The 13,021-nt window shown below is 30.4% G+C and overlaps 1 protein-coding gene across 2 annotated transcripts in view; it reads left to right on the top strand.

Moving 5' to 3' along the window:
- Positions 1 to 12,761, top strand: part of LOC145263153 (splicing factor 3B subunit 1-like) — a 144,317-nt gene extending 131,556 nt beyond the window's left edge. For both annotated transcript variants that reach the window (XM_080120150.1, XM_080120151.1), the window contains 2 exons: positions 6,473 to 6,689; positions 10,298 to 12,761. In XM_080120150.1, coding sequence (XP_079976276.1) covers positions 6,473 to 6,689; positions 10,298 to 10,456 — 376 coding nt within the window. In that variant the 3' untranslated portion in view covers positions 10,457 to 12,761. The remainder of the gene's footprint in view (positions 1 to 6,472; positions 6,690 to 10,297) is intronic.
- The last annotated feature ends 260 nt before the right edge of the window (positions 12,762 to 13,021 follow it).

Genomic DNA, 13,021 nt, shown 5'->3' with positions numbered 1-13,021 from the left:
TTTTTCAAACAAAAAAGAAAACATTAAGATTATTAAAATAAGTTTTATTTTCTAATGTGTTAATAAAAAAAAAAATGGCGAGAATAAAAAAAAAAACATTCAATCTAAAAAATAATGGGTAACAGTTTTTTAATAAATACTGCTTGTCAATTTCCAATTTCAGAACCAAAAGCCATCAAGTTGACTGTTTCTCATTTACCTACTAAAAAAAAACAATCAAATTTAAATATAAAGGAAAACGTTATAAATGAACCTGTAAGAAACGTAAAAATTGTTTCTAGCAGCATAAGGTCTTAACAATGATCTAAAATTCAAGAGGAACGTTAACAAAATTACTGAAGCTTCCCAGCTGTACAAATCTCGTTTGCTCACTTCCACCAGACATTTCTGTCTGCATCATGTTTTTAAAAACCAACACCTACTCTGAGCATGCACCTTGTCTGTATTCTAAATGGCTGCCCAACATGCAAAGTATTGCAGTCATCTTGAATTTGATAAGTACTCGTCTTTATAATCACAATAATATGGATGACCAAGGTCAGAACAGTCTAAAAACTCGTATAGATGTCAATTGTGATGAGGATTTTAATCTAAAATATAGATTCATAATGTTTTAGTATGTCCTTTCGGATTAATATCAAGAACTGTTTTGTTTTTTTTAAATCAGATAAAAAAAAAATTTTTTAAATTGATTCCTTTGTGATACTATCGATATCCTCCTCACCACCTCAAAACAGTAAGAAATAAAAAAAAAATTGGGATGGTTAATTAAGGTGCAGTGGTAACTGGGACAAAAGATCGGACATAGCAATCAATATGTTTAAGTTTATGGACAGTTTTAGGATTGGGAATGAGTTTTGCAAACAGTCTTAAGTTTGCAACCATTAATACTGGTGAATAGTTGACATCAGGTTGGGGATTGGGAGGGCTTTATGAGGTCCAGATGAGGAGGTGAATTGATCGATCGATTGCCAAACATGGCCTTGACAGAAAACTAAGATGTGGATGTTAGCGTGTAGAGGGTCAATAGAGTTTACACACACACAAAGCGCAACAGATATCTGCAGAATGTGTTGGAATCTGTGCTTTTTCTAGTGAGTTCTTTTTATTTATTTGGCATACTTGTGAATCGGTTCTCACCCTCGACAGTTGCCAATGATGAACGATAATGACACTACCAGAATGAGAAAAGAATATGAAGGAAACCACGGCACATAACGTTGGGGGTCAGCGATTGTTGTCGAGAAGAGGAACACGATTTCACACATTCGTTTTACAAGAAGTTATGACTATGAATGCAAAGAACAGACTGAGCTGGATATTTCAGGATAACTCTAGTTTGTTCAATTCTTCTAGAGAAATAAAATGCTTCTCAAAATGTTGGCATGCTTTTCTACAATTGAAAAATTCCTTTCATTTGTATTTGCTCAAAATTGACTAAAAATTATGACTTAACAGATTAGGTATTGTTTACCGCAGAAAGTTTGGCAAGAATGACTAGAAAATGCTTCCCCAAATTTGCTCCCCTAAAAAGATCTAAAATTAGACTTATTACTGCCCCTCCTTCCCTTCAAAATCTGACAAAAGTTTTAATGAATGTTTATTTACACTAACCCTTAATCCCCTTCTCCACTCCATGCAATTTTTAGGAAATCTATTTCGTTCTTGTTCAGAATTCCTTTAATATTAAAAAAACAAAAATAAAAAATATCTGTATGTTGTACGTATCTATGACAGAACAAAAATGTCATATTCCAAAAATCACATAAATTGATCAAGTAATTTTATTTTTAACTAAGAAAATAAATTTTATGAGTAAGCAAGAAAACACTCTCACATTGCCATTTTGAAGAAACAATGGCAGATAACTCTATAATAATTCAAAATTGCGAAATCAACCTTGTAATGCCTATAATTTCTCAATCGCTCAAAATTGTTTAAAAATGATTTTCGTTTTAAAATTAAACTACTTGATCAATTTACGTGATTTTTGGAATATGATCCTTTTATTCAATCATAAACATTTTTCTGTATTTTTTTGCCTTTTAATCAAAAAATTCTGGACATCTACCATCTATTTTATAAAGTTTTTTTTTTTTGTTCTCAAATCGGTCAAATAACTAGTGAATATCTTCAACAAATATGTTAGGATTAATGAAGCAAGTAATGTTGACCCCATGAAAAAATGGTGTGTTGCCACCTAATGATGGCTGAAATGTCAATCAAATCCATCCCCTCACACACAAAAAAATGTACTTTTTCACAAATGTCCATAAATGGCCCGCCATTGTTTGGGATTAAATAAGGCTAATTGTCATGTACTTTTTCACTATGCTAACAATACAGATTGCAAACCTGGATGTGCTAAGTTCGAATCTAGTTCATTCCACAGAAATAGTTTCATCAAACCTACACTTGACCTTGTATCCTGGAGAAGAAACAAATAAAATAACAGCATATAACTCTGTTTTCACTGCCCGTCTTTTCGTTTCTCTCCCTGATCTTGTCAGAAGAAGCAGAAATGTTAGAAAACTCATTGAATTATACACTTGGTTTAAATTTTATTAAAATTAGATATATGTATGTATTTGAATGTTTTAAAGGAAAGGATTCTGCCACTTAGAGGTGGGAAGAGGTATGTAGAAATTCATTATCACTTAGATTGTCTTCCTCAAAAAATTTTATACATATGAGTATACTTATTTTATAAAAATAGAATATCTTTAAAGTTTTAGGGTAGTTACATCCTTGGAGATTCAGAAACACTTTCATTATCAAGTGAATTTTACATAAGAATACACTTTTAGATTTTATGTAGATTATCTAACCTTTGAGGACTGTTTTTTTCTGTGGAAAGCAACCATCTATTAAGTCGCCTGATGAGGACTTCTGGTTTTAACCAACTATTTGTCTGAAAAATTAGCATATCCAGTGTTGCAACCATGTAAATTTGTTTATATTAATAAAAATATATCTTGCTCTTCTTTTATTGAGCACTCTTAATAACCTCTTTAAATTCATTAGTTATCACTCTTGAATACCTTTATCCTGGTATTTGTTTTTAGTCGCGTGCAAGCGACTCTATAAGTCTGTCGGTCGGTCTGTCCGTAACACTTTTGTGCTTGGCTTTTTTGGTTAAGATCAAAGGTCTGTTCTTAATAGATGCTGTTCTTAGCTTTTTAAGCTTTTCTTGGCCTTTAAAAAAAAAAAAAAAAAAATGCACACACACACACATACACACACATACAGAAATTGTATATATATATATCCTTTTTGCAAAAACGCTGGGGTTTTCATTAGTTAGTTTAGAGTCCACAGAGTGAATGAGGTATTGTGGTAAATGTTGCCAGTCAAGAGTAAAGTCGCCAAAGACTCCAATTTTTACTTTAGTTACAAAGACCCTGCAACACTCCCTTCCCCAGATCTTATAGGGCCTTGTGTCTAAATTTGTTTTGTCTTTTGGAGATTTTACTTTTTTAAATTTGTTAATTTTATATTGGAATTTTTTTAATTGTAATTTTTTTTTTAAACAAAATAAATTAAATATCAAGATCAAAGTGTAGTATCTGTTCCGGCAGATACTGTAAGCAAAGACCATATGTGGGAGCAGCAACCCCACATATAAGACCTTGGTCAATGATGGGGCAACCCTTCATACCAATTGTCACTATCCAGCTCCCCTACTCCCCGGAGAGTTGGTCCCCATTTCCCCTTCACTCTTCACATTAAAAATCGGCCTTGTGCCTAATTTGCTCAGTGGGGGAGCAAATAAATACCAACCCCACATATCAGACCTTGGTCAATGTAGGGGCAACCCTTCATACCAATTGTCACTATCCAGCTCCCATTTCCCACCCATCGGGAGCTGGTCCCCTTTTTCCTCCCCTCTCCCTCTCTCTCCACATTAAAAAACGGCCTTGTGCCTAATTTGCTCAGTTGGGAAGCAAATAAATACAAACCCCACATATAAGACCTTGGTCAATGTAGGGGCAACCCTTCATACCAATTGTCACTATCCAACTCCTCTACTCCCCGGTGAGTTTGTCCCTATTTCCCCTTCATTCCTCACATTAAAAATCGGCCTTGTGCCTAATTTGCTCAGTGAGGGAGCAAATAAATACCCTTTTTTTTGGCCTTTTGGTCAAGATCAAAGTGTAGTATCTGTTTTTACATGCTGTACTTATGTTTGTAACTTTTCCTTGGCCACATAGTTAAGATCAAAGTGTACTATCTGTCCTTAATAGATGCTGTACTTATGTTTGTAACTTTTCCTTGGCAATGGAAGGGGAAACCCTTCCATGCTAAGGCATTTTTAGTCGCATGCAAATCACTCCATCGGTCGGTCTGTAAACACATTCATATATATATATTTTTTTTTTTTTAAGTAAGGGGTATGGAGTAACATTTTTGTCCTCCGATTTATCAGAGAGGGACCTATGTTTTCAATGGGTCCGTCTGTCCGTTAATCCGGATGATTGACAGATAACCGCCCATTAGTTTTTCCTGAAATTTTGTCACAAATTATATTTTAATATATAAATGTGAATAGTAAAAAAAATTTTTTTTTTTTTTTTTTTTTTTCAACAATTCTGTTTTGCCCGCAGGGGCTCAAAAGGAGTCAAAAATGGCCAAAAATGACACTTTTTGTCCTGTAACATTTGACCCATCCATTAGATTTTTCTGAAACTTGTCCAAAATGCGCAGGGCATTGTTCTTAATATAAATTCAGTATGAGTGACCCTAGCAAAATTCTGCTTTGCGTACCCCGGGGACTTTTAGTGCTAAAAATGCCCTTTTTTTATATTTCTCAATAAAAAAACTTGATATGTATATCTATATAGTGCTCTCCCATGGTGCTGAATTCAAATATACATGTGTTACAGTGTAAAACTGCATAGTTTGTCCATTGTCACTGGTATTCAGCATTCCAAGGGGCTCATAAGGGGTCAAAAATGTACCAAAATTGCAAATAATGACACTTTTTGCCCCATAAATTTTTACCTATCCATTAGACTTTTCTGAAACTTGTCCAAAATGTAACTTTTCCTTGGCCACATGGCTAAGATCAAAATATAGTATCTGTTCTTAACCGATGCTGCACTTGTTTGTAATTAATAAGTAAATGTGTTACGGACCGACCGACCAACGGAGAATAGTTTTTTTTTAAATGCATACAACAGAATAGTTTTTTTTTAAATGCATACAACAGAATAGTTTGTTTAAAATGCATACAACAGAATAGTTTGTTTAAAATGCATACAACAGAATAGTTTTTTTAAAATGCATACAACAGAATAGTTTTTTAAAATGTATACAACAGAATAGTTTTTTTTTAAATGCATACAACAGAATAGTTTTTTTTAAATGCATACAACAGAATAGTTTTTTTTAAATGCATACAACAGAATAGTTTTTTTTAAATGCATACAACAGAATAGTTTTTTTTAAATGCATACAACAGAATAGTTTTTTTTAAATGCATACAACAGAATAGTTTTTTTTTTAAATGCATACAACAGAATAGTTTTTTAAAATGCATACAACAGAATGTTTTTTTAAAATGCATACAACAGAATAGTTTTTTTAAAATGCATACAACAAAATAGTTTTTTAAAATGCATACAACAGAATAGTTTTTTTAAATGCATACAACAGAATAGTTTTTTTTGAAATGCATACAACAGAATAGTTTTTTTAAAATGCATACAACAGAATAGTTTTTTTAAAATGCATACAACAGAATAGTTTTTTTAAAATGCATACAACAGAATAGTTTTTTTTAAATGCATACAACAGAATAGTTTTTTTTAAATGCATACAACAGAATAGTTTTTTTTAAATGCATACAACAGAATAGTTTTTTTAAAATGCATACAACAGAATAGTTTTTTTAGTCGTGTGCAAGCAACTCTATATGTCACTCCATAACACATGTACTTTTTATTTCTTTTTATGTTTATTATACCACTATTTATTGGTTTTTGGGTTTCCTGAATACGAAAATAATGTTTCAAATTCCCTAAATCAAATAATTTTAGTGATATAAAGTGGGGGATCACTTTTCTGTATTAATTTAATGTAAAATGATCACTCACTTTACAACCAGTCAGTCTCAAAGCCATTCAAGTCATTCTCCAGATCATTCAAGTTGTTTTTGAAGGATTCCAGTTATTTTTTAAGCATTCAAGTCATTCTTAAGATCATTCAATTCATCCTTAAGTTCATTAAAGTCATTCTAAGTCATTTACTTTTTATTTAAGTCATTTCAGCCCATTTTTCAGCCATTTTAGTTTATCTTTAAGAATTTCATGTCAATCCTACATTCATGCGACTAATGGCTATCGGCCTTGTTTCTTCCAAATCCACCAAAAATATTAATTCCTGGTTATTTACATGTTCAAAGTAATGCTATCCCATGTTCTAAATCATTTTTATTTGGAATCATTGTGTATTTTTGTTTTCCTTCTTTCAGAGATCTTGTCCATCGTCAAACTGCCATGTCAGCAATTCAACATTTGTCGTTGGGTGTTTACGGTTTTGGTTGCGAAGATGCACTTAATCACCTCATGAATTACGTATGGCCAAATATATTTGAAACATCACCTCATGTCGTACAAGCATTCATGGGAGCTATCGAAGGTTTACGGGTCGGACTGGGATCTGCAAGAATTTTACAGTATGCCTTACAGGTAAGTAAATGCTAAAATTTTTGTGCTACAGCTTTTTCCATCAGGCAATCTTTGCTACAACCTCTAAACTTTGTTAATCGGTGAAATCTTTTTTCTTTTTTTGCACATTTTCACATTTTTTGTCCATTAAAAATGTGAAGTTTTTGCTTCTTAACAGAATTCCCTCCCTTTTTTTTTATCAGTAAAATGATGCAAGTTTTTGTTTTTTTTATTGAAATTCATTTTTTTTTTTTTAAAAATAAAATAGGTGATTTTTGCTAAATCGTTGTAGCGTTGTTGTTTTTTTCTCTGAATTATTTGGTGTGATTCTCTTTCTCTATCTTGCTTTGCCCTTCCTTCCTCTTATGACAGTTTTGTCTGAAAGCTGAAAAAAGAAGTAATTAAATTAAATTACAGTTTATACTTCTTAACATGTTCTTTCCACCCTTTGAACTTGTATCACATCTTCCTGTGGTAGGAGAGAGGAGGTTAATACCAGGCCCATTCTTAAGATGCCATCTGGCATCATGATACGGGACAAGAAGAAGAAAGAAGCAACTTCAGTAGAAGTTAGTGTCTCCCAATGATGTTGGGTTAAACAGAGTTGAGAGGGAAAAGATAATGAAATACCGTCTTATATACAATATAAAAAGATAATGAAATACCGTCTTATATACAATATGAAAAGATAATGAAATACCGTCTTATATACAATATGAAAAGATAATGAAATACCGTCTTATATACAATATGAAAAGATAATGAAATACCGTCTTATATACAATATGAAAAGATAATGAAATACTGTCTTATATACAATATGAAAAGATAATGAAATACCGTCTTATATACAATATGAAAAGATAATGAAATACCGTCTTATATACAATATGAAAAGATAATGAAATACCGTGTTATATACAATATGAAAAGATAATGAAATACCGTCTTATATACAATATGAAAAGATAATGAAATACCGTCTTATATACAATATGAAAAGATAATGAAATACCGTGTTATATACAATATGAAAAGATAATGAAATACCGTCTTATATACAATATGAAAAGATAATGAAATACCGTGTTATATACAATATGAAAAGATAATGAAATACCGTCTTATATACAATATGAAAAGATAATGAAATACTGTCTTATATACAATATGAAAAGATAATGAAATACCGTCTTATATACAATATGAAAAGATAATGAAATACCGTCTTATATACAATATGAAAAGATAATGAAATACCGTGTTATATACAATATGAAAAGATAATGAAATACCGTCTTATATACAATATGAAAAGATAATGAAATACCGTGTTATATACAATATGAAAAGATAATGAAATACCGTCTTATATACAATATGAAAAGATAATGAAATACCGTCTTATATACAATATGAAAAGATAATGAAATACCGTCTTATATACAATATGAAAAGATAATGAAATACCGTCTTATATACAATATGAAAAGATAATGAAATACCGTCTTATATACAATATGAAAAGATAATGAAATACCGTCTTATATACAATATGAAAAGATAATGAAATACCGTCTTATATACAATATGAAAAGATAATGAAATACTGTCTTATATACAATATGAAAAGATAATGAAATACCGTCTTATATACAATATGAAAAGATAATGAAATACCGTCTTATATACAATATGAAAAGATAATGAAATACCGTCTTATATACAATATGAAAAGATAATGAAATACCGTGTTATATACAATATGAAAAGATAATGAAATACCGTCTTATATACAATATGAAAAGATAATGAAATACCGTGTTATATACAATATGAAAAGATAATGAAATACCGTCTTATATACAATATGAAAAGATAATGAAATACTGTCTTATATACAATATGAAAAGATAATGAAATACCGTCTTATATACAATATGAAAAGATAATGAAATACCGTCTTATATACAATATGAAAAGATAATGAAATACCGTGTTATATACAATATGAAAAGATAATGAAATACCGTCTTATATACAATATGAAAAGATAATGAAATACCGTCTTATATACAATATGAAAAGATAATGAAATACCGTCTTATATACAATATGAAAAGATAATGAAATACCGTCTTATATACAATATGAAAAGATAATGAAATACCGTCTTATATACAATATGAAAAGATAATGAAATACCGTCTTATATACAATATGAAAAGATAATGAAATACTGTCTTATATACAATATGAAAAGATAATGAAATACCGTCTTATATACAATATGAAAAGATAATGAAATACCGTCTTATATACAATATGAAAAGATAATGAAATACCGTGTTATATACAATATGAAAAGATAATGAAATACCGTCTTATATACAATATGAAAAGATAATGAAATACCGTCTTATATACAATATGAAAAGAAACTGGAATTTTAAGATCTTTGTCATTCCAATAATTATAGAAGCAACCAAACTCATGAAAAAGAATTTCAAAAAACTATCTGACAAATATACCTGGTGAACCAAGTGCAAGAGAGATTCAAACAATTGTAGTTACAGGGACAGCTTTAAAAAATCTCTGTTGGAATGCAAGAGATAGCAGGTGCATGCCTCATCCCCAGCTAGAACAAAATAAAAAAAATTAAAAAAAACAATAACTTGAATGCTTACTAGACACTGTCCTCTAGTGTGTGAGGCAACCTGGTATTTCCCTTTAAAATAACAAAATAGTATTTAAAACCAAATAAGGCATACTCAACAAAACTACATGCTGGCTTTTATGAGGAATGCTTCACCTTCTCCAAATAATGTTGCTATAGCAACAGCACAAAGCTGGATACTCCACCAGACTAGATGAATTCTTGTTCTGGAATCCAATAAGACCCAGAGACCACAAGGAAGATATACTATAACGTAGTAAACTGGTCAATATGTGAGAGGAAAGTTAATATTCATAACTAATTTTGTGTTTGATATGTGAAGGAAAACTTTAATGGAATATTCGAATATCGACGTATCTCATCGAGAAAAGGGACTCCTTGATTTTTGAGAACTTTGAACCTAAAATATGCTGATAAACCAGAGATTATATGAAAAGCTGAAACAACTTTTTCCTAAACTCCAATCAGTTTCAACTAATAAAATAAAAATTAAGAGAATGACAAACTCAACATGTGGAAATAAAGAGAAGAAATCGTTTTATGAAGCAAAAGTTATTTGACTCTAATCTTAACCCCCATCTCGATTGTTTTCACAGCAAAATTAACATCTCTATCCTTGAAAATATCTGTTGCATATAAATTTTACTCCTAATGAAATCAAGTGTTAGTTTGATCAAGGGGTTTCATTTTAGAGCTAACAGAAATAAAATTTATTTTTTAAAAAAAAAAGCGTAGCTAGTTAATCTTTAAAAAACAATATTTGGATTCGGCATCAAATCACCCAAAAATGAAGTCAACAAACAAAATTCAAACTTTTCAGTATTTCTCAACTTTAACAGAATTTTTGACCATCGTCGAATAAAAATCTTTCTATATAAAAAGTTTCTTCTTTATATGAGATGCAATAAAGAAAACTTTCACTTTGATTTATTTTTCTCCATTCTTTTTACAGGGTCTTTTCCATCCTGCCCGGAAAGTACGAGATGTTTATTGGAAAGTGTACAATACTGTGTACATCGGAGCCCAGGACAGCATGATTCCGGCCTACCCACGGATTCCAAACGATGTCAAGAATCAATACATCCGCTATGAACTTGACTACATGTTATGATCATACCCTCTCCCGCATCCTTTGGGTGACAAATCTCTTTCTCTCGTGTCTATACACACACACACACACACACATGTATCTATATACATATATATGTATCTCGTCCTGCCAAAATAAAGATAACAGAAAAAGGAACTATTGTTCCACACTGACTGCAGCTGCAACAGTGAAGAATCTTTTTCATAAATTTCAATTTATGTTTTTTGGGGGCGGATTGTCAGTTTGTCAATTAACCTTGTATCATCACATGATTGATTAGAAACAGCATTTTTTTTTTTTTTTTTTAAAGAAAAACAAAAAAAGAACAAATTATTGACATTAAAAACCATGAAAGGGAGTGGGACGGATTAGTATTCCCTGTTACAGTCATAACTTTTCAATTTTCTCACGATTCAATAGTACTTTTATTTTTCATTAAGGCTGTCAAGTTTATCAAGGGAAGCCTCTTGGCTTTTTTTTCCTGATACTAGACCCCCCCCCCTTTTTTTTCACAAAGAGAAATGCTTGTATTTCTTTTTAGTTTTCTTTTTGCTTTTTAACTCTTCCAATTAAATTTGGTTTCTATATTCTGAAAGAATCTGGTTATTTGTTGAGCAGGACAATGATAAGTCTGACTTCATTTACAAAAAAAAAAAAAAGAAACTTTTCATATTAAAGTGACCGACCATCATCAATTAAACAATATCATAAAATTTTTCTTTTTCCAGTGCACGTTTTCTTTGAAATACTGTTTTACTACCAAAGTGTAAAACTATTCTAAAATTTAGTCAAGTTTGATCATCATGATTTAGTAGAAAAGTGCATTTCAGTTTTTGATGAAAATTTTGTTTTTAATTTTGAACATTTTCACTTAAAACAGGAGGAGACAATTCAAAAACTTCTCCGAAAATGTTAGTTTCACATAACTTTTTAGTAAAAGCAAAACAAATACACTAAATTAACATAACACAGAATAAACCGTTAATTATCTGAATATTGAATTAAAATACATTTTTTAGGTTGTATAAAATAATCAAGATTTTGAAACAAAATATTTTGTATTTTTGCTGAAATGAATGAGTGATCATTATCTCGAAAATATGACTTAAAAAAAACTTTGTCTTTACAAAATTAAAATTTCATGATAAATAAAAAGTAATTATTAAAATTTTAAATAAGTTTGGAACAGTTGGAAAGTTTCTGACTTGTATATTTTTTTTTTTTTACAAAATTTAAATTTTTATAAGAACTTTTAGAATTGTCTCCTCTGTTCTGAGTGAGCGTCTTCAAAAATGGAAACTAAAATATTGTCTTTAAAAAAATATATTTTTTAGCAAAGTCAACTTTTCATTCTCTTTATTTTGAGGAAAATGAAAAACAAAAACAAAAAAATGGGAAAATTTGAATTTGGAAATGAAATACAAATAAAGCAGAGTTGAAATTATAAAAATTATTTAAAAAAAAGCAAAACATTTTTCTTTTTACTGTGGTGGCTTTGTACATATCTTCTCTGTTCTATTCCCCTTGCTTTCCATTCAATCAACTTTGATCATACCCATCTCTTCACACCCACCCACTCTACACACACACATTCTTGTAGGTTGAAACATTTGACCCCATTTCCTGCCAACAACTTTTGGACCATTTTTGTTTCACTTTTTTATCTGATATAAAATATGCTGCCTGCTCCTCCATTTTTCATAGTTTTTAGCTTGTGCACTTTTTTTTTTTTTTTTTTTCAAAAAGAAAAAAATGTCTGCCAATATTCCATTCTGCATGTAAATAAAGGCATCTACTGTTGCAGCTGATGTATTAAGATGTGCATCAAAATAGCGGAAGGGGATTGGGGGAAATAACTGACTTTGTTAAATGAAAGTTTCTGTGTTTTTCCCATTGCACACATTAAAACTTTTTTCTTCTTGTGTCAAATTAGTTGTCTCATTTCTCTTACTTTGTTGAAGTTATTAATTACTTAAAATATCAAATTCATCAAGGTCATTTAAATAGTGACAACCCATACTCTAAGATCGACTGAGAAAACCACACACATACACACAGCCTTTGAATTGAAATATTTTGGGTTTTGCTTTTTTTAAATTAAAAAGGGCTTATTTTAAAGTTTAAGTTTAACCGTTTCCACTTTCCTCTTCATAGCTTTACCCTTCTCCAATTCTTCATACATGCTTTCTTCAACATTCTTTTTGAATCAGGAATTGGTTACATTGGAAATATTTGATTTGATCCATAATTGTTGGTTGATTTCTCAAGTCTATCAATTGTCTCATTTGGAAAACATTTTTAAATAAATAAAAATTAAAAAACTCTTTATGAGCTTACAATTTTGTTGTTTTTTATTCTGTATTATTTTTTTTTACATGTGTTATTTTTTTTTTTTAAATATATTTATCGATATTTTTGCAAACGTGATCCTTTCTGAAGTATCCAAAGCTATATTTGCGGCAATGTCGAATAGCAGCATGCATGTATTCGTTCACTTACCCTGAACGTGATTGTCACACTCATTGCAACAGTCCAAAATTGTTTTATTCAGTCAGAACTTCCAACAAATGTTATTTCTCTTCTGAA

Source organism: Euprymna scolopes, chromosome 38 (genome assembly GCF_053919585.1).
Source record: "Euprymna scolopes isolate OS-2025 chromosome 38, ASM5391958v1, whole genome shotgun sequence".
NCBI classification, from domain to species: Eukaryota; Metazoa; Mollusca; class Cephalopoda; order Sepiida; family Sepiolidae; genus Euprymna; species Euprymna scolopes.
The sequence above is the reverse complement of the archived record's forward strand: the minus strand, read 5'-3'. Positions and strand labels throughout refer to the sequence as shown.